Consider the following 19,064-nt stretch of genomic DNA (forward strand, 5'->3'; position numbering starts at 1 on the left):
GATTGGATGGAGGCATCTGTCAATTTTCAAGTCTTGCTACAGATCCTCAATGAGATTTAGGTCCACTGCAGCTCTGGCAGTATATACTGTTTAGGGTCAATTACCTGTCAGAAGTTGAACATACGTCCCAGTCTCAAGTGTTTCGCAGGCTCTAACAGGTTTTCCTCCAGAATTGCCCTGTATTTAGCCCCATCTTCCCATCAACTCTGACCAGGTTCCCTGTCCCTGCTGAAGAAAAGCATCGCCAAAGAATGATGCTGCCACCACGTTTGATGGTCGGGATGGTGTTTTCAGGGTGATCTGCAGTGTTTCTACCACACACAGTGTTTTGCATTTAGGTCAAAAAGTTATACTTTGATCTCATCTGATCAGAGCACCTTCTACCTCATGCTTGCTGTGTCCCCTACATGACTTTTTGCAAGATGTAAATTGGACCACTCTTACATAAAGGCCAGCTGTGTGGAGTATATAACTAATAGTTGTCATGTGGACAGATTATCCCACCCAAGCTGTGGATATCTGTAGCTCTTCCAGAATGACTATGGGCCTCTTGGATGCTTTTCTAATTAGTGCTCTACTTGCTTGGAATGTCAGTTTAGGTGGACGGCCATGTCTTGGTACATTTGCAGTTGTGCTATACTCTTTCCTTTTTTGGATGTTGGATTGAACAGTGCTCTGTGAGATGGTCAGAGCTTGGGCTATTTTTTTTTTTTTATAACCTAACCCTGCTTTACACTTCTCCCCAACTTTATCCCTGACCTGTCTGGTGTGCTCCTTAGTTTTCATGATGCTGTTTGATCCTTAATGTTTTCAAACAAACCTCTGAGGTCTTCACAGTACATCTGCACTTATACTGAGAATAAATTACACACAGGTAGGCTCAATTTACTAATTATGTGACTTCTGGAGGCAATTGGTCACTCAGGATTTTATTTAGGGGAATCAGACTACAGAGGGAAGAATTCAAATGTACACCAAAATTTTCTCATATTTTTAAAATAATTGGAAAACAATGCATCATTTCCTTTACACTTCACAAATACTGGATACTTTGCGTTGGTATGTCATATAAAATCCCAATAAAAGAAAAAGCAATCGACTTCTGAAGGGCGAATGTACAGAACCTGAGTCCGTATACTGCGGACGTTGTTGGAGAAGGTTGCCTTAGGCTCCAGTGATTTTTTTTTTTAAACAAATCATTCAATCTTTTGGCTCTGATGACCGATCAACGTGTGGTAATTACTGTAAGTATTGTATCCTTTGAGTATAAAACGCATCAGAAACAGTTATGCTACAAACTTCTTACAAGGAAGCGGCCACGAGTAAGATAAAAGTCTATTCAGTTTTAAAAGAGGTGAGAAGTCATTTGATGATCAACCTCGTCCTACACATCTTTCAACCGCCCAAACTGATGAAAATTACCCAAGCCATTCTGGGAAATCGCCATTGGATCATTGTTGAACTGGTGGGGTTGACTTTGATGATTTCATGGAGCTCCTGTCAGCAAATTTTAATGGAGGATGAAACAAGTTGATGCAAAATTCCTGCCTGGCAAGAACAGTTTGATTATATTTTTTTTTTTTTTACCTAATAGGAAACAAAACTTCCTAGCCCCAAATTGTGTGTGTGAAACAGCCATCACAGGATAGGCAAAAATATTGAGTAACTAGTTAAAAAAAAAAATCCCTGAAGCCAAACGCAACCATCTTCAATCACGTCAGCCGGTATAATGATTCAGAAGGCTTCAGCAAACATTCACCTAGTGGCAGAAACCAGTACTGCAAGTGCCCTACCTCTTTTACTCCAGAATACAGAAATGATTTAATAAGCCCCAAAGAGGACATGTGTACTACCTTATATTTAGATATAAACATACATGCAGTACTAAGAAAAATAATGTACCTAGGCCAACTTTACAGCTCCCTTAAACCTCCTTTAAAACCACAAAAATGTGATTGAACTAATTATATAAAAATCAACTAATTTTAAGCCTTACGGCTCAGAGACACAGAACAGACACCATGCAATGAATTAGGTAGTGTTTCTGCGCATCGGAGGTGTAAATTTGTGAATGACATCACCGCCGCCTCTTGCCGCCATAGTCTTTTACTGCTTCACTACTGTTGTTCTATGACCTGGATAACAAGATGTTAAAAGCAAAACTGCCTGCGCTTCCAGTCCCCATCCAGATGAGCTTTTACTGTGCAGACTATAAAAGCAAACCTCAAACAGGTGTGAACATGAGTCGAGCAAGGGACTTAAAAAAGCACAAAGTAACAGGTGCACTTCCTTGAAGAAACAAGAAGCAGAGGAAAAAAATACATCATCCAGAAGGATACGGTCCCCGGAATAGGGACCATGCACAAACTAATCTGAGGATGAACGCGCTGGTGCTAATTCAGTGCATAAATATTTTACATTAGGCATATCCACTGGACTCACATTGGAAAGCACGGAGAAGAACATCTGACTGAGGAATGTTTTATTTATTCTGCACATTAAATTATTTAGGACACCGCCAATTTTGTGGGTCAGAGTCCTGATGTGCGGCATGCCGCCTCTAGATCTGGGTGTACCGATTCCTTATTAATGATGACCCAGCACCATTAATAGGCAGATGTAATGTATTTGTTGCAGCCCTTTATTGTAACTGGGGTCACAAAGCGCTGCACATTCTGGATTTATAAATAGGTAAGTAACTGTTTTCATATAAAGCAGAGTAACCTGGCAAGGATGATAATGCCTTATTCTAATAATATATTCACATTATAAGTTATAAGAAAACGAATATTTGCCAAAAAAAGATTTAGTGAATAGTTATTACATTTACTTCCACAGTAAGGCGCCACCTGGTGTTCAAAGTGTATGGTAATAAGCAAGTCCACCTAATGACCTGAGGGCTGGTGGACACACATGCTCAGTCATTCTCCCCGCCCAGTTCTCTGCAGAGCAGCCAATAGAAATAGTTTTATGCCCCGCTTGCTCTTTCTAGTGGTAGAAATGAACACAACTGGTGTGGGGATAGTTACTGAATCTAAGTGTCCACCAGCATGAACCTACACGGGTCAAAACAGTTTATTTTTTGATGATGTTGCAATATTTATAATAATTAATGGAGAAGAAAAAAAATTGTATTAATTTATCGTACTTCTAAAGGAAATCCAGAAATTTTTTTTCACATTTTTTCTCCATTAATGCACTCCCCACATGTCTATAACAAGCTATACTTTTTTACTTTTGTTTATACTCGGTATATCCCATGATGCATCAGCACATCATAACATGGGCAGCTGGAGAATGTACAATGTCTGTTTGCTGGGGAACACTTTGGATTATTCTTCTCTGCATATTCTCCTAAATGAGCAAATAAGTGAACGGTCATAATTTTCATTATAATCATATGAGAGGAGATGTATGATCATCATCAGTAACTCTGATAATTTCTTTTTCTTCTTATGAAGAACTTCTATGACTTAGATGGTGACCGTCTTCATGAAGCATAAAGCCAAGTAATTTGATTCCATGGCCAAAATGAGGAGAAATCAATGAATTTTGAGATTCAAAGGGGCAAATAAATAACACTAATATATCAACTCATACTTGACAGCATCTACGGTACGTCTTTTGATTAGTACGATGCAAAAAAAAAAAAAAATTAATTACTACTTCAAATCAACTTTTATTAAATTGTCAAGGAACTGACACTTAAACATTAGAGGACATCATCAGCTTCTCTGATGAACATGTAAAAAAATCCCATTGACAAAGGGTTTCGGAAAATTTCCACTTGGATTTTAGTACAGTGCCGCAGACTCAGCTAATCTTGCCATCAAAAGTAGAACCAATGTGAAGAGAGTCTAAAACAATTCAATAATACTAAGATTATTCATAGAGGTGTGAATACTATATCATGCCTAGTAAATACTGTAATAAGAAAAAAAAAACACTTCTGATCTGCCAGCCTTTGGGCTTTTATATGTAAAGGCTGTGTTTCTTTATTATTTTATTATCCACAGGATATATAATAAATACATGATCGCTGGGGGTCTGGGTGCTGAGCACTTTCCCACCCGGGTGTGAAAAATAAAGTTTACCGAGAATGTCACCTCTGCTTCATTACTGGTCTACAACGTGCGTCATTCACACGGTACTTTGGGACCCCAGTTCTTATGATTGGTGGGTGTCCCTGAGACCTGAAGCGATCATACCTTTATGCCTTCTCCTGATATATGTTCATTACAGGACGACCCATTTAACTTTCATTTTTCTTATTTTGGGTTAACATTTTGTTTCTTCCCCAATGGTTGACCCGGAACCAATAAATACTGTACAGCATGACTGGAATACCATGAAACATAATCATTTACCTTTTCTATCAGTTCATAGCACTCTTCCAGTTTCAGAGCCCTGTTCTGTAGGGAGGTGGAGGCTCGGAGATACACGTTGAGCCATTCTTCATAGACGCTGTCAGGAATAGCGGCTACAGCAAAACAAAGTGTCCTCAAACCTGAAGACAAGGCATAAAGAACCATAATGTCAATTCCAGTGATAATATACTATGGTTCTTCAAGGAGGCACATTCAGTGCAGGTGCCAGGAAAATCTACAGACATACTGTGTGATTCATGCATCAATAAATCGTCCAACATCTAATAGAAAAAAAAAGAACACAGGCTACTGGAGTTCCTAACGAATGCCTTCCTGGTATAGGTCAGTACGTGTACACGTTCAGTGTATACAGTGGATATAAAAAGTCTACACACCCTTGTTAAAATGCCAAGCTTTTGTCAGGTAAAAATAAAAAATCATACTAAGAAGAATTATTTCAGAACTTTTTCACCTATAATCTGTTCAAATCCATCGAGAAACAAATCAATTTGAAGGGGAAAGTAAATAAAAAACACAAAACTAAAATAAGTGTAAAAACCCTTTCATAATTGGGAATGTGGTTGAGTTTAGAATCAGCCAATCACATTTACATTCATAGTAAATATTAGTCACTACACAGCTTCCATCATTTACCGTGATTCTGGTTAACCCCATAGAACGTTTAGCTATAGTGGTAGGATTTTCCTGACATTTTCCTAGTTGAATTTAACAGCATAAGTCATTTTCTGTAAACAGCTTACAACACAGCAAAGGGATCTCACTGTTGAAAGATATCAGTCAGGAGAAGGGTACAAAAACATTTTCAAGGCTAGTTATACCATGGAGCACAGTGAAGACTGTCATCAAGAAGTGGTTTAACGTTACCAGAACAGTGATACTACCTAGAGCTGGACCTCCCTCAAAAATTGATGAAAGGAGAAGATGAAAATGTATCCGGGAGGCTGCCAAGGCCAAGAGGCCTACAGAAACATTAAAAGAGCAGCAGGAATTTCTGGCAAGTACTGGTTGTGACAACAATTTCCCGTATTCTTCATATGTCTGGACTGTGGGGTAGGTTGGCAAGATGGAAGTCTTTTCTTACAAAGAACAACATTCAAGCCCGGCTATGTTTTACCAAAACCTATGTGAAACCTGCATATGGGAAGACGTGTTATGGTCTGATGAGACGAAGGTTGAACTTTTTGGTCAAAATTCCAAAGGGTAAGTTTGGTGCAAAGCCAACATTGTGCATCACAAAAAAGAATACAGCTGGAACTGAGGCTTTAGTCAAGCTGGAGGGAATTACATACAGTTCAAAGTATCAGTTAATTTTGCATTAAAACCTTCAGACTTCTGCTAAAAAGCTGAAGCTGAAGTAGAATTTCACCTTTCAACATGACAACGACCCTAAGTATACCTCCAAATCAACAAAAGAATGGTTTTGCCAGAAGATGGTCACAGTTTTCCAATGGCCCAGCCAGAATCCACACCTAAATCCATTTTTAAAATCTGTGATTGACCTGAAGAGGGCGCTGTAAACAGGAGATGCCCTCCCAATCTGACAGATTTGGAGGAAGAGTGGGCAAAGATAGCCACTTCTAGATGTGCCATGCAAATAGTCTTACCCCAAAAGACTGAATGATGACAGAAATTTGAAGGGTACTTCAACAAAGTATTAGTCTAAGGGTGTGCATATTTATACAACCGCATTATTTTAATTCTTTAATTTTTCTTTTTTCACCTGAAAAGATTTCAGTTCATTTTTCAATTGAACCATACATATATTAAAAAGACATTAAAAGGTGGAAAAAGTTCTGAAATGATTCTTCTACATGGCATTTTAACAGGGGTGTGTACAATTTTTATATCCCCTGTATGTCCAGATTGTGTCCTGTGGTACAAACTGAACTCATGCTGCAAAGGTGTTAAAAGGACACGGCCAACACTATCTTTTTATATATTTGTAAGAAGCCCAAGAAAGTTGCTCTGCAGCACTTATGACCTAGGCATTAGTATGCAGTAATATCGCAATACATTACAGTGTATCCAGTTTTCAATAGAAGCTCATGTAAAGTCATTAACTGAACATCCCCATGAAGTAAGAGAATGTTTATTTACATTTCAGGTTGTTCTAGTGACAACTGGGGGACACACTGATATTAAATGGCCCATCTAGTATTCACTAAGTAGGTGGATTTGCTCCATAGGGAAATTGTAATTATTCATCTTACCTTCTGTAGCAAACTGTTCCAGATGTTTCAATGTAATTTCTTTGTACTTGGATGTTTCAGCCAGGCGGTCGTAAATAACTGTGTCCTATCACAGAAGAAGAGATAATGGCATAAAGTAGAATTTCAGTTACACATAGGGCGACAGGTTGTGGGACCATCCAAGAAGAGGGAAATTTAGTTTTATTCACAAAGGTAACTTTTGATTTAAACAATGGATGGACATCAGATCTGCATTTGCGGGGCCAAGATATAAGGATGATATCAGTTTAATACCAAAGAGGGAAATTAGTAATTTGTGTGTGCTGATGCATTAAAAGGAACCTTGCAGCCCTGGTCTCCCAAGCCTCCACCATTTATTTATTCCTATGTTAATACCCTTCCTAACAAGCCCAATTTATTGACTAATTGATTGATGCATATTACAAAAAAAACTATTTTATTATTGTACGGCTGATATGCTAATTAGTAGTCATCCCACTAATCATGTTACCACATCCCTGTGGGCATGAGTAACATGATCTGCAAGAGTGATGTCACCCAATCTCTGCCTCCCTGACAATACGCAGAAAGCCAGTAATGATAGCATACCAAGCCAGTGCCCTAACCACACACTCAGCTCTGCCATGCACACACACACTCACCCACCTCTGGCGCTCAACTCTGGCAACCCAGACGCACTTGCCCACCTTTGGCGCCCAACTCTGGCAGCCACACGCACTCACCCACCACTGGCGCCCACACTTACCTCTGGCACAAACACACTCACCCACCTTTGTCAAACACTCACAATCGCCCACCACTGGCGCACACACACCTCTTACCTGTGTCCTGCTCCTCTTCTCCGCAACTAGCCATGTGACCATAGACTGTCACGTGGCCCAATGGTCCTGGCAGGATTTTCAGTCTTTACATCCAGTTTTAGCCATGTCTTGAGAAGGACCCAAATTTTGGTTTTCACAAAGTTTGCTACTTCAGTGTTATTAGATCTGTATATAGTTACTGAAGTACAATTATCAGCATTTCATACGTTTTCAAACTTTTGTCAAATACATCAAGTTTATAAAAAGACTCAATATTTACAGAGTTAACACTTGTTTTTCAAGATTGTGCCAATCACTCTGGAGGCTGGATATTAGCTCCTGGGCCAAATAATGACCACCCATTCTTGTCCAATCAGTGCTTGGAGTTTATCCCAATTTTTGTGTTTTTGTTTGTCCACCAGCTTTTTGAGGATTGACCACAGGCTCTCAATTTTGCCAAAGAACAAAGAATTGTATCTAAATATCATGCAGGAGCAATGTCTCCTAACAATCCAGGAGCAATTTGGTGATGAACAATGCTTTTTCCAGCATAATGGAGACCATGTCACAAGGCAAAAGTGATAGCCAAGTGGCCAGAAAACTCCCCAGATGTTATCCCCTGTGGTCACTAATCAAAAAGTGAGTGGGCAAACAAAGACACAGAAATTGTGATAAAAAGCAATACTGATGAGAAAAGAATGGTTGGTCAGTCAGATCTGGCCCAGAGGCTGATATCCAGCGTGAACAGCAAAAGTCTTGAACAAGGAGTCACCTCTGAAAATATTGAGTCTTTACATAACCTTGATGTATTGGTCATGAAAAAATATAAAAATTTATGAAATTCTGATAATTGTACTTCAGTAACCAAACTAACATCTGACTAAAAGATCTGACAAACCGCAAACTTTGTGAAAACCTAAATTTGTGTCAATCTCAAAACTTTTGGCCATAACTGTGGACTGAACAATGCAAAAAGGACATATCAGCACCCTGATCCACTGTTGTATTCAGCTGTATCTGTGACCTTAGGAAACAAACAACTGAAGTCGGGACATGCCCCGGACCTTCTGGGACAGCTCCTCAATTCGATATTATGCCGCTAAATTTGGGACGGTTGGGAGGTATGCATAGGGCTCTAAATGTAGAATTCACTCTACTCTTCTGTGCATTGTATGTTACTGTACAATTGTTCACTTTAATCTTCAGTTATTAACATAAGAATAGCTGCATACAGTCATGGCCTAAAGTGTTGGCACCCTAGCAACTGTTCCAGAAAATGGAAGCTTTTCTCTCAGAAAATGATTGGAACGTCACGTTTTCTTACACGTTTATTTCCTTTCTGTGTATTAGAACACAAAAAAAGAGAGGAAAAAAGAGGAAGATTTACATAGTTTCACACAAAACCCCAAAAATGGGCTGGACAAAATTGTTGGCACCCTCAACTTAATATTTGGTTGCACACCCTTTGGAATAAATAACTGCAATCAATCGCTTCCTGTAACCATCAACAAGCTTCTTACACCTCTCTGCTGGAATCTTGGACTCTTCTTTTGCAAACTGTTCCAGGTCTCTCATATTTGAAGGCGCCTTCTCCCAACAGCAATTTTAAGATCTCTCCACAGGTGTTTAATGGGGTTTAGATCACAACTAATTGATGGCCACTTCAGGACTCTCCAGCACTTTCCATTAATTTCTGAAAGGACGTTTCGGGTCATTGTCCTGCTGGAAGACCCATGACCTAGGACACAAACCCAGCTTTCTGACACTGGGCACTATTATTGTGACCCAAAATCCTTTGGTAATCTTCAGATTTCATAATGCCTTGCACACAGTCAAGGCACCCAGTGCCAGAGGCAGCAAAACAATCCCAAAACATCTTTAAACCTCCACCATATTTGACTGTAGGTACTGTGGTTTTTTTTTTTTATTTGTAGGCCTCATTTCATTTTTGGTAAACAGTAAAATGATGTGCTTTACCAAAAAGCTCCATCTTGTCTTATCTGTCCACCATACACTTTACCAGAAGGATTTTGGCTTACTCACGTACATTTTGGCAAACTGGAGTCTATCTTTAAGTCTCTGTGTCAGCAGTGGGGTCCTCATGGGTCTCCTGCCATAGTGTTTCATTGAATTTAAATTTCGAAGGATAGTTCACGCCGACACTGATGCACCCTGATCCTGCAGGACAGCTTGAATTTCTTTGGAACTTGATTGAGGCTGCTTATCCACCATCCGAACTATCCTGCGTTGCAAACTTTCATCAATTTTTCTCTGCCGTTCACGTCCAGGGAGATTAGCTACAGTGACATGGGTTGTAAACTTCCTGATTATGTTGCGCACCGTGGACAAATGAACATCAAGATCTCTGGAAATGGACTTGTAACCTTGAGGTTGTTGTTTAACAATTTTGGCTCTCAAGCCCTCAGACCGTTCGCTTCTCCTCTTTCTGTTCTCAATGCTTATTGTGGCACACAAAGACACACAATGAAAAGACTGAGTCAAATTCTCATCTTTTTATCTGGTTTCAGGTGTGATTTTCAAATTGCCTACACCTGTTACTTGCCAGAGGGGAGAGTTTGAACAAGCATCACATGCTTGAAATAGTTGTTTACCCACAATTTTGAAAAGGTGCCAAAATTCTGTCCAGCTCACTTTTGGGGTTGTGCATGAAATGATGTCCAATTTCTCATTTTTTTTTTGTTCCAATACACACAAAGGAAATAAAACATTTGTATAACAAAAACATGTGTAATTGCAATCATTTTCTGGGAGAAATACTTCATTTTCTGGAGCAATCTAAAGAGTGCCAACACTTTCGGCCATGAGCAGGTGTTTTTACATTATAGATCTGTATAGATCTGGATTCCAGTAGAGATCAACAGTCCGACACTCCACGTTGCCTACAAAACACTGCTCTTCAGAGCTAAGAAGCAGGGATGACGGGATGTAGATCTCCCTGGCTGCAGATCTCTCTACTGTGGATCCTGACTAGCCCCATATCTCTGAATTGCTGACTGTGCTGAAATGAATGTGTAAAATAGCAGAGGCTTCCATCACAGCTCTTCTATACTGTGCTCATCAGCATCCACCATCAAGCACATCATCAAGCTAATTTATGTTTTGAATACACACTATTCTTCTGTGCACTGTATGGTCTTGTACACAAATCTGCCAGACCCATTTTATAATCTGCCATACACATCAACAGAGCTGCATGTGTGTGTTTTTACATCATTGATCTGTTAACTAGTTTCCAACAAAGATCAACAGTCCTGCGCGGCACTCTGCTCCGCCCGTGCGGCACTCTGCTCCGCCCGTGCGGCACTCTGCTCCGCCCGTGCGGCACTCTGCTCCGCCCGTGCGGCACTCTGCTCCGCCCGTGCGGCACTCTGCTCCGCCCGTGCGGCACTCTGCTCCGCCCGTGCGGCACTCTGCTCCGCCCGTGCGGCACTCTGCTCCGCCCGTGCGGCACTCTGCTCCGCCCGTGCGGCACTGCACAATTGACACTGAGGAGAAGCAGGGTGCTGATGGGAAATGCAGTTTCAGCACTGTAAAAGTAGGACTGCCCATTCAGTTATGTGCAGCTGGAAGCATAGAGGGGTAGATGGAGATGAAAAAATACAAAAAGATACAAAAAATAACCTTTATCTTGGGATCATACTACATTCACTTATGTGTCTCATGGTCCAAACCTGGACTGTGATGCATTGACTGTCCACAGGTCTCCGGACCAAAACATGACAGCCTCATATATGACTAAGGCGGTCAGGTTCAGGTTAGGAAACCTATGGACAGTCTGCGCATCATGGTCAGAAGATACAGAAATGGGCCATTAGATACAGATGTCAGAATTAGTCAGTCTGTATATGAACATAAAGGGGGTTGTCAGGGAGTTTTACACTGATTGGATATTGATGACTTATCCTAAAGATAAGCAATCAGTGGGGTGTGATAACCAGCACCTCCCTCTGATCAGCGGTTACTGATGGTGGATTAGGACAGGCGGTGGATGTGCATTACCCGGCTTTGGTCAGTATACTGCTGACCGTGAACAGCTGATTGGCGGGGGTGCAAGGTGTTGCACACTCAGTGATCAGATATTGATGACCTATTTGAAGATTAAGCCATTATTGTGAAAGTCCTAGACAACCCCTTTAAAGCACCACTCCAGTGTTTCTTCTTATTTCAGCACTGGAGTGGTGCAACTAATTTAAGTTCCCCCCAAAAAAAGGGGATAAAAAAAAGTTAGAATAATACTCACCAGACACTGTCTTCAGCTGTTCCCGGCGACACTCTGGTCACGCACCGCCATCTTCTGACTGACCGGAAGTCAGAGGTAATAGTCACTAGCTCTCAATGTAAGTTTATGAGAGTTTCGTTCGGATCTCGTACACTTCCATTAAGTAGTGACTTCCGGATTGCACAGCAAATCCTTGAGCGATCTGGCAGGTCAAACCCTGCAGAAGACCAACCGGAGCACCGCAGAGAACAGATGAAGACGGCGGCTGGTGAGTATAATACTAGGGGCAGGGAACTTAGATTAGTGACATCACGTCATCACTAAAATATAAAAACCCTGCTGGAGTGGTGCTTTAAGTATGCATTTACATATGTACGCAGAATTATTAGGCAAGTGAGAATTTTGACTATATCATTATTTTATGCAGACTTTCCAACTCCAATCTGTATAAACGTGAATGCTTATTGGATGAAGCAGATCAGGTGATGTGTGTTTGTGTAAGGAGTTAGGGTGAGGCCTAAGGGTACAATGTTCTTTATGAAGGAGTGCAGAATTTGTAGGCAGCTTGATTTCCTCAGGCAAAATGGGGCCAAAAAAAAAATGTAACTGACTGAAATGATAAAAATGTTAAAAGTCCTACAGAGGGATGCAACACTCTTGAAATGGTTAAGTTATTTGGGTGTGATCACAGAACCATCAAAAGCTTTGTTGCAAATAGTCAGAGTTGCAAAAAATATGTTGAGAAAAAAAAAGACGAACATTAGAGGAGTTGTCCGGCTTTAGGCTACAAGTCTGCAGTCATTCTATGTGCGCTATGAGGATTCTCTGGTGTTGGGAGGGGCGGGGGCTTACCGCGGGTATGCAGTCACATGCCGACTAGACATGTGCAGCCTCTCTCAATGCAAGTGTATTCTGGAGATGTCTAGTCAGAATGTGCCCAGAAGTATGCAAATCGCATACTTGCAGTCACATGATTGCTTGCCCCGGGCGCCGAAGAATTCTCACAGAGCGTGCTCACAGAGCGACGGCCTAGCAACCTATTGAACTGCCAAAGATTTGAGAAGAATCTATGCTTCAGCAGGAAGTCTCTTTTACCATGTAAGTCTATGGAGCCCTGTTCTGACACTCCATACTGACATTGTAAAAGAGATTTCCAGGTCACACAGAGCGTTGTGTGACCCAGAAAACCTGAAGAGCAGAGACATCACTGAGAAGAGGAGCGGAACGGCACTTGATAATGGGGAAGACGGGGTTAAGGGGGGGTATATTAACACACTACATTATATACACAGATTTAGTAGGTGCAGTGTATGTTACTTACTGCCCCTTTGCAGTACAATCGCAGTTTCCCTGATGAGTTACGGACAATCACTGACATACGTTTTCGATTACTGCAACAAAAGAATCATGAGACAAAATATTTCCAAAGTGTTGTCAGGCAGCTGGGATAACACATAAAATTATTTAGCTTATGAGGGATTTCTCACTTTAGACATTTCCAGAAGTAGCAAAGTTGAAATGATTGGCATCGGCGGTCACTGCAATACTAATTGAGTAATGATTGCACTATGCAATTAATGTCCGTGTGCCCCTGACAGTGGCACAGCATGCCAAGCGTGTCATAACGTATGCTACATGTGTATGGCGTATCCACAGGGAAAGTCATGAATGTCTGACTGCAGGCTTAGAGTGAAATGGCAATGGGAGTTCGAATGAAGTTGAGGAAGAGAAGAGGCAAAAACCCCCGATCTCCCAACAGGTGATGATCCCACAGGTAGGACTCCACCTAGCAGACATTGGGGATGCCGTGTAGGTCTATACTGCGGATAGCCCTTTAACTGCTAAAGATTGTCTTCACTTTACAGCAATCTGACCATTTACTTTATTTTTCAGTATGCTTACTTATATAGTGCCATCATATTCCACAGCACTTTGCAGATATGGTCATAGTGGTCCTCATTCGGGCTCAAAATCTAAATTCCCTATCAATATGTTTTTGGTGGGATCTGAACCCAGCACCCCAGAGCTTCAAAGCAACAGTGCTAACCACTGAGCCACCTTGTTGCCCATGACATGCGGTCTCAGCACACTTACTATGGTCCAAGGTAGCGGTCAGTGTGTGGCTGCACAGTCACTTAATACAAGGCGCAGTGGCTTTCTTCTTTTGCATTTTTAAGAAGTTAGCAATTTACTTGCTTAGTGTCAATTGCAGCACGGTTTTGCAGAAACAATTTGGCTATTTTGTTAATGGTTTTCTAATAACATCAGAAAATCGATACGCCACCTGTGAAACTAATGCACCATATCCGCACTGTGGCTGCATGCCCACCTCTACATGGGACCCCGGCTTTACTGTCAAGCACCAAACAGCTCCCTGGAAATACTTGTCATCCCAGGAGAAATACAAGGCTTGAACCGCAGCATCCCTGTTACTCTTCTGGGAAATTCATGAATAAATTGATAACCGAGTCCTAACATTCCCCCTTTTGATATCACTTTATTTTCGAGATAGTGAGCATCGTCTGCAGATTCCTTTAAAGCATTATTAAACTTCTAAAAGCCAAAAACAGAAGAATATTACCTTGTAAATTCCAGCACATTCAGTAGCTCAAACCTTTCCTCCTGGCCCAGCTGCAAGACATTGCAAAAAAAGTTACTGCCTGAATACTGAAGATATATGGACATGTTGTGATCCACTTGATACCCACCCGACAGACACGTCTTACAGATCTAAGCTGTTCCCAGGAGACTTATCTGAACACAAGATTTTCTGAGGGAAATGGTTCCTGTAACCGTGGCCAAACAGCTCATATTCTTTATTCTCAGGAAGAAATATGCTTTCTGTATATACTATGCTAACTCAATATTATGCCCCTAAATCAAGGAGCGGGGCTGTGGCCTGGAGGAGAGGACTTCTACATAACTAGCCGATATAAATGAACATTGCAGGGTGGTCATGTGCATGTAACAGGTTTATGCAGAAAATCCAGGACATGTATGTTCCTCACAAGCAGAAAAGGTCATTCTTGGAAAGGTCTTGACCCGCTATAGTAAGGAGTCACATAGTAACAAAATGATGTGTGTGATGCTAGTCACTACTCACGGACAAGCCATGAGGCTGGGTAGTCAAGAGGTCCGAGGTCAAAAGCCAAGAGGGTTCGTCATAGACAGAGAGGTGAAACAAAGGCACATAGTCAGGAAACAGTCCGAGGTCAGAATTCCAAGATGGTAGCAGATCACGACAAAAGGGCTAGGCAAACTGATGGTCAAGACAAATCCAAGGTCCAGCAGCAAAGATCAGAATACCAGACTAGGAGAACAGAGCAAAAACACACCACTTGAGCAAAGCTACAATGACCTAATATTGCCAGCTACTTAAATAGCCTAGCAATTATCCAGAAAAGAGAACACGTGGAGGAAACGCAAACACTACACTGACAGCCCGACGCGCCCCTGCCATCCATAGGGTGGCTGAGCTGTCACTCGCAGCGTCCCTAGGACACAGCAAGTGGCTGGCAGGATCGTGACCATATGTTTCTATAGTGGGAGATACAGTCTTTACCAGACACCATCACTGTCAAGGTGAAATCAGAGGAAGGACTGCCGGATAGATAGGGGGCCGATGTGATCTAGATAGACACTTACTACATAGAAATAAAGACAGTATATACAGTACAGACCAAAAGTTTGGACACACCTTCTCATTTAAAGATTTTTCTGCATTTTCATGACTATGAAAATTGTACATTCACACTGAAGGCATCAAAACTATGAATTAACACATGTGGAATTATATACTTAACAAAAAAGTGTGAAACAACTGAAAATATGTCTTATACTCTAGGTTCTTCAAAGTAGCCACCTTTTGCTTTGATGACTGTTTTGCACACTCTTGGCATTCTCTTGATGAGCTTCAAGAGGTAGTCACCGGAAATGGTCTTCCAACAATCTTGAAGGAGTTCCCAGAGATGCTTAGCACTTGTTGGCCCTTTTGCCTTCACTCTGCGGTCCAGCTCACCCCAAACCATCTCGATTGGGTTCAGGTCTGGTGACTGTGGAGGCCAGGTCATCTGGCGTAGCACCCCATCACTCTCCTTCTTGGTCAAATAACCCTTACACAGCCTGGAGGTGTGTTTGGGGTCATTGTCCTGTTGAAAAATAAATGATGGTCCAACTAAACGCAAACCGGATAGAATAGCATGCCGCTGCAAGATGCTGTGGTAGCCATGCTGGTTCAGTATGCCTTCAATTTTGAATAAATCCCCAACAGTGTCACCAGCAAACCCCCCCCCCACACCATCACACCTCCTCCTCCATGCTTCACGGTGGGAACCAGGCATGTAGAGTCCATCCGTTCACCTTTTCTGCGTCGCACAAAGACACGGTGGTTGGAACCAAAGATCTCAAATTTGGACTCATCAGACCAAAGCACAGATTTCCACTGGTCTAATGTCCATTCCTTGTGTTGTTTAGCCCAAAACAATTCTCTTCTGCTTGTTGCCTGTCCTTAGCAGTGGTTTCCGAGCAGCTATTTTACCATGAAGGCCTGCTGCACAAAGTCTCCTCTTAACAGTTGTTGTAGAGATGAGTCTGCTGCTAGAACTCTGTGTGGCATTGACCTGGTCTCTAATCTGAGCTGCTGTTAATCTGCGATTTCTGAGGCTGGTGACTCGGATAAACTTATCCTCAGAAGCAGAGGTGACTCTTGGTCTTCCTTTCCTGGGGCGGTCCTCATGTGAGCCAGTTTCTTTGTAGCGCTTGATGGTTTTTGCAACTGCACTTGGGGACACTTTCAAAGTTTTCCCAATTTTTCGCACTGACTGACCTTCATTTCTTAATGTAATGATGGCCACTCGTTTTTCTTTAATTAGCGTTTTTTTTCTTGCCATAATACAAATTCTAACAGTCTATTCAGTAGGACTATCAGCTGTGTATCCACCAGACTTCTGCACAACACAACTGATGGTCCCAACCCCATTTATAAGGCAAGAAATCCCACTTATTAAACCTGACAGGGCACACCTGTGAAGTGAAAAGCATTTCGGGTGACTACCTCTTGAAGCTCATCAAGAGAATGCCAAGAGTGTGCAAAGCAGTCATCAAAACAAAAGGTGGCTACTTTGAAGAACCTAGAATATAAGACATATTTTCAGTTGTTTCACACTTTTTTGTTAAGTATATAATTCCACATGTGGTAATTCATAGTTTTGATGCCTTCAGTGTGAATGTACAATTTTCATAGTCATGAAAATACAGAAAAATCTTTAAATGAGAAGGTGTGTCCAAACTTTTGGTCTGTACTGTAGATATTACACAGATCGATGGATAAATAAAAGGCAGTAGATAGATAGTAAACAGAAACAGACAGGATACCGTATATCAATAGATAAGATAGTAGACATTATATAGATGGGATAGAAAAGAGACAGATATGATACAGTATATAGATAGTAGATATTATATAGATAGGATACAAAAGATAGACAGTATATACACCGCATTCCAAATTATGATGCAAATTGGATTTAAATGAAGGTGTGAAAATGACGTCAGTATATAGAGTTTCTGACTGACCACTTTCTTCCATGGTACAAAAAGAAGAACTGTGCCATCCATAGCAAAATCATCTTCATGCTGCAAAGAATACCTCCGAGTCATTGGCTGCTATAGACATAAAAGGAGAGAAACTCATGGTGTTGCCACCATCCTCCCCTGACCTCAACCCTATTAAGAACTTTTGGAGTATCTTAAAGCAAAAGATCTATGAGGGTGGAAGGCTGATCACATAAAATCAGCAGCTCTGCAGGTGATTCTGACATCCTGCAAAGAAATTCAAGCACAAACTATCCAAAACCAGTCCAATGGATCCAAGAATTAAGAATGTGATATCAAATAAGGGGTCCTGTTTGGAAACTCTGTTGTGCATAATAATTTGGAACAGTGCACTTTCAGTTTTTTAGTTTTGAAAAAAATCCTGTTATTGGGAGGTTTGTCCAATAAAATGTGATTTATCCTCTAACGGTTGATGATTTGAACATTGTACTGACTCATTTCCATCGATCATTTAGGAAATCAGAAAAAAGAGCATTTGCATAATAATGTGGAACACTGTGCAGATAGTAGACGGTATATAGATTGCAGACAGTATATAGATTGTACACAGTATACAAATTGTAGATAATATATATATATATATATATATATATATATATCATACAGTATGTAGATAGAATATACCTAGTATACAGATAGACAGTATATAGATAGTAGATTGTATACAGTATATAGACAGATAAACCTACTGATTCTATAATGACAGAATCCGGGGTCCTTCCTGTAAACACAAATCGCAGTTGCTTTGCGGCTCTTACTAGAGCTCCTTCATCTACAAGATAAAATACATCATCAAATATTTATTGAATCAGTTTCATAGATGCTAAGGAAGACATGAATCATTATATACAGCATAAAGGGGGACATAAATCATCATACATAAAGGGGGACATAATTCATCATATATAGAGTTGTTTCCTGTACCTCCTTAGAAATGATTAGATGCCGCTGCTCTAAATGATACTTTCCTCTATTGCACCCAGTCACAACCACAGACTGCACACAAGACTGACTGATGGTTTTTGCAGTCTGTCTATCTTCCCCTATGAGTGATACTCCAGGACTTCAAGGAAACGCACAGTATAAAGCATGAAGTGCAGCTTTCTGGAGCGGACATGTCGGATGTTTTATGAATAATCAATCATTTCATTTTGTTTTCTTATAGCCTGAGTGACTAAACTTCACTGAAATTCACTCCAGAGCTTTTACTGTGAACTATCAAAGAAAAAATTCCTATCTAAAAGTTCAAATACATTTTTCTATACTAGTATGCAAATGAGCACTCCCCCAGGAGGAAGAAACACTGACATTACCCAAGCCAGACACTCCCCACACTGGTGATACCTAGATTTCAATTTATTCATAAATGTCTAGGCGGAATAACAGGGCCGGTGTCAACCATCAGCCATGCCACTGGTGGGCCGCAGAAACCTTCCTTTTCTTATCGCTACAAAAGTTTCATGACGCATTTGGCTGACAAAATCTGCATACACCTGTTTCAGGATTTCTGCCCCTCAGCAGTAGCAAGCAGGGTGCTGGATAGATGCTTTAGTGCAGTCCTGGGTTAGCCACTATTACACCACTACCATTAGCTCTTCCTTTGCAGGGCTGCTCTGTTGATGGGTGTGACGGCAAATGTCATGTTGATTGACAGCCGGCTCCTTGATAATAGGTTGGAGGGAGGCGGCGGCTGTCACATAGCATGACTTTGGCAGTCACACCCCATCAACAAAGCGGAAGGGAAGAGAAGCTGCCGCTCTGTCGACATGATGTCAGTGGAAGCCGCTGAATCGCCGGCAGGAGTGGACTGTGA

The 19,064-nt window shown here is 41.2% G+C and overlaps 1 protein-coding gene across 6 annotated transcripts in view; it reads right to left on the reverse strand.

The window, feature by feature from the left end:
- The window catches only part of LOC141229003 (phospholipid-transporting ATPase IA-like), a 183,805-nt gene that overhangs the window by 27,707 nt on the left and 137,034 nt on the right, over positions 1-19,064 (reverse strand). For all 6 annotated transcript variants that reach the window (XM_073667375.1, XM_073667374.1, XM_073667377.1 and 3 more), the window contains 5 exons: positions 17,941-18,023; positions 14,220-14,269; positions 12,960-13,029; positions 6,599-6,683; positions 4,368-4,507 (listed from right to left, as the gene is read on the reverse strand). In XM_073667375.1, coding sequence (XP_073523476.1) covers positions 4,368-4,507; positions 6,599-6,683; positions 12,960-13,029; positions 14,220-14,269; positions 17,941-18,023 — 428 coding nt within the window. The remainder of the gene's footprint in view (positions 1-4,367; positions 4,508-6,598; positions 6,684-12,959; positions 13,030-14,219; positions 14,270-17,940; positions 18,024-19,064) is intronic.

The sequence above is a fragment of the Phyllobates terribilis genome, unplaced genomic scaffold, assembly GCF_046119375.1.
Source record: "Phyllobates terribilis strain yellow unplaced genomic scaffold, ASM4611937v1 Scaffold_444__1_contigs__length_1506546, whole genome shotgun sequence".
NCBI lineage: Eukaryota > Metazoa > Chordata > Amphibia > Anura > Dendrobatidae > Phyllobates > Phyllobates terribilis.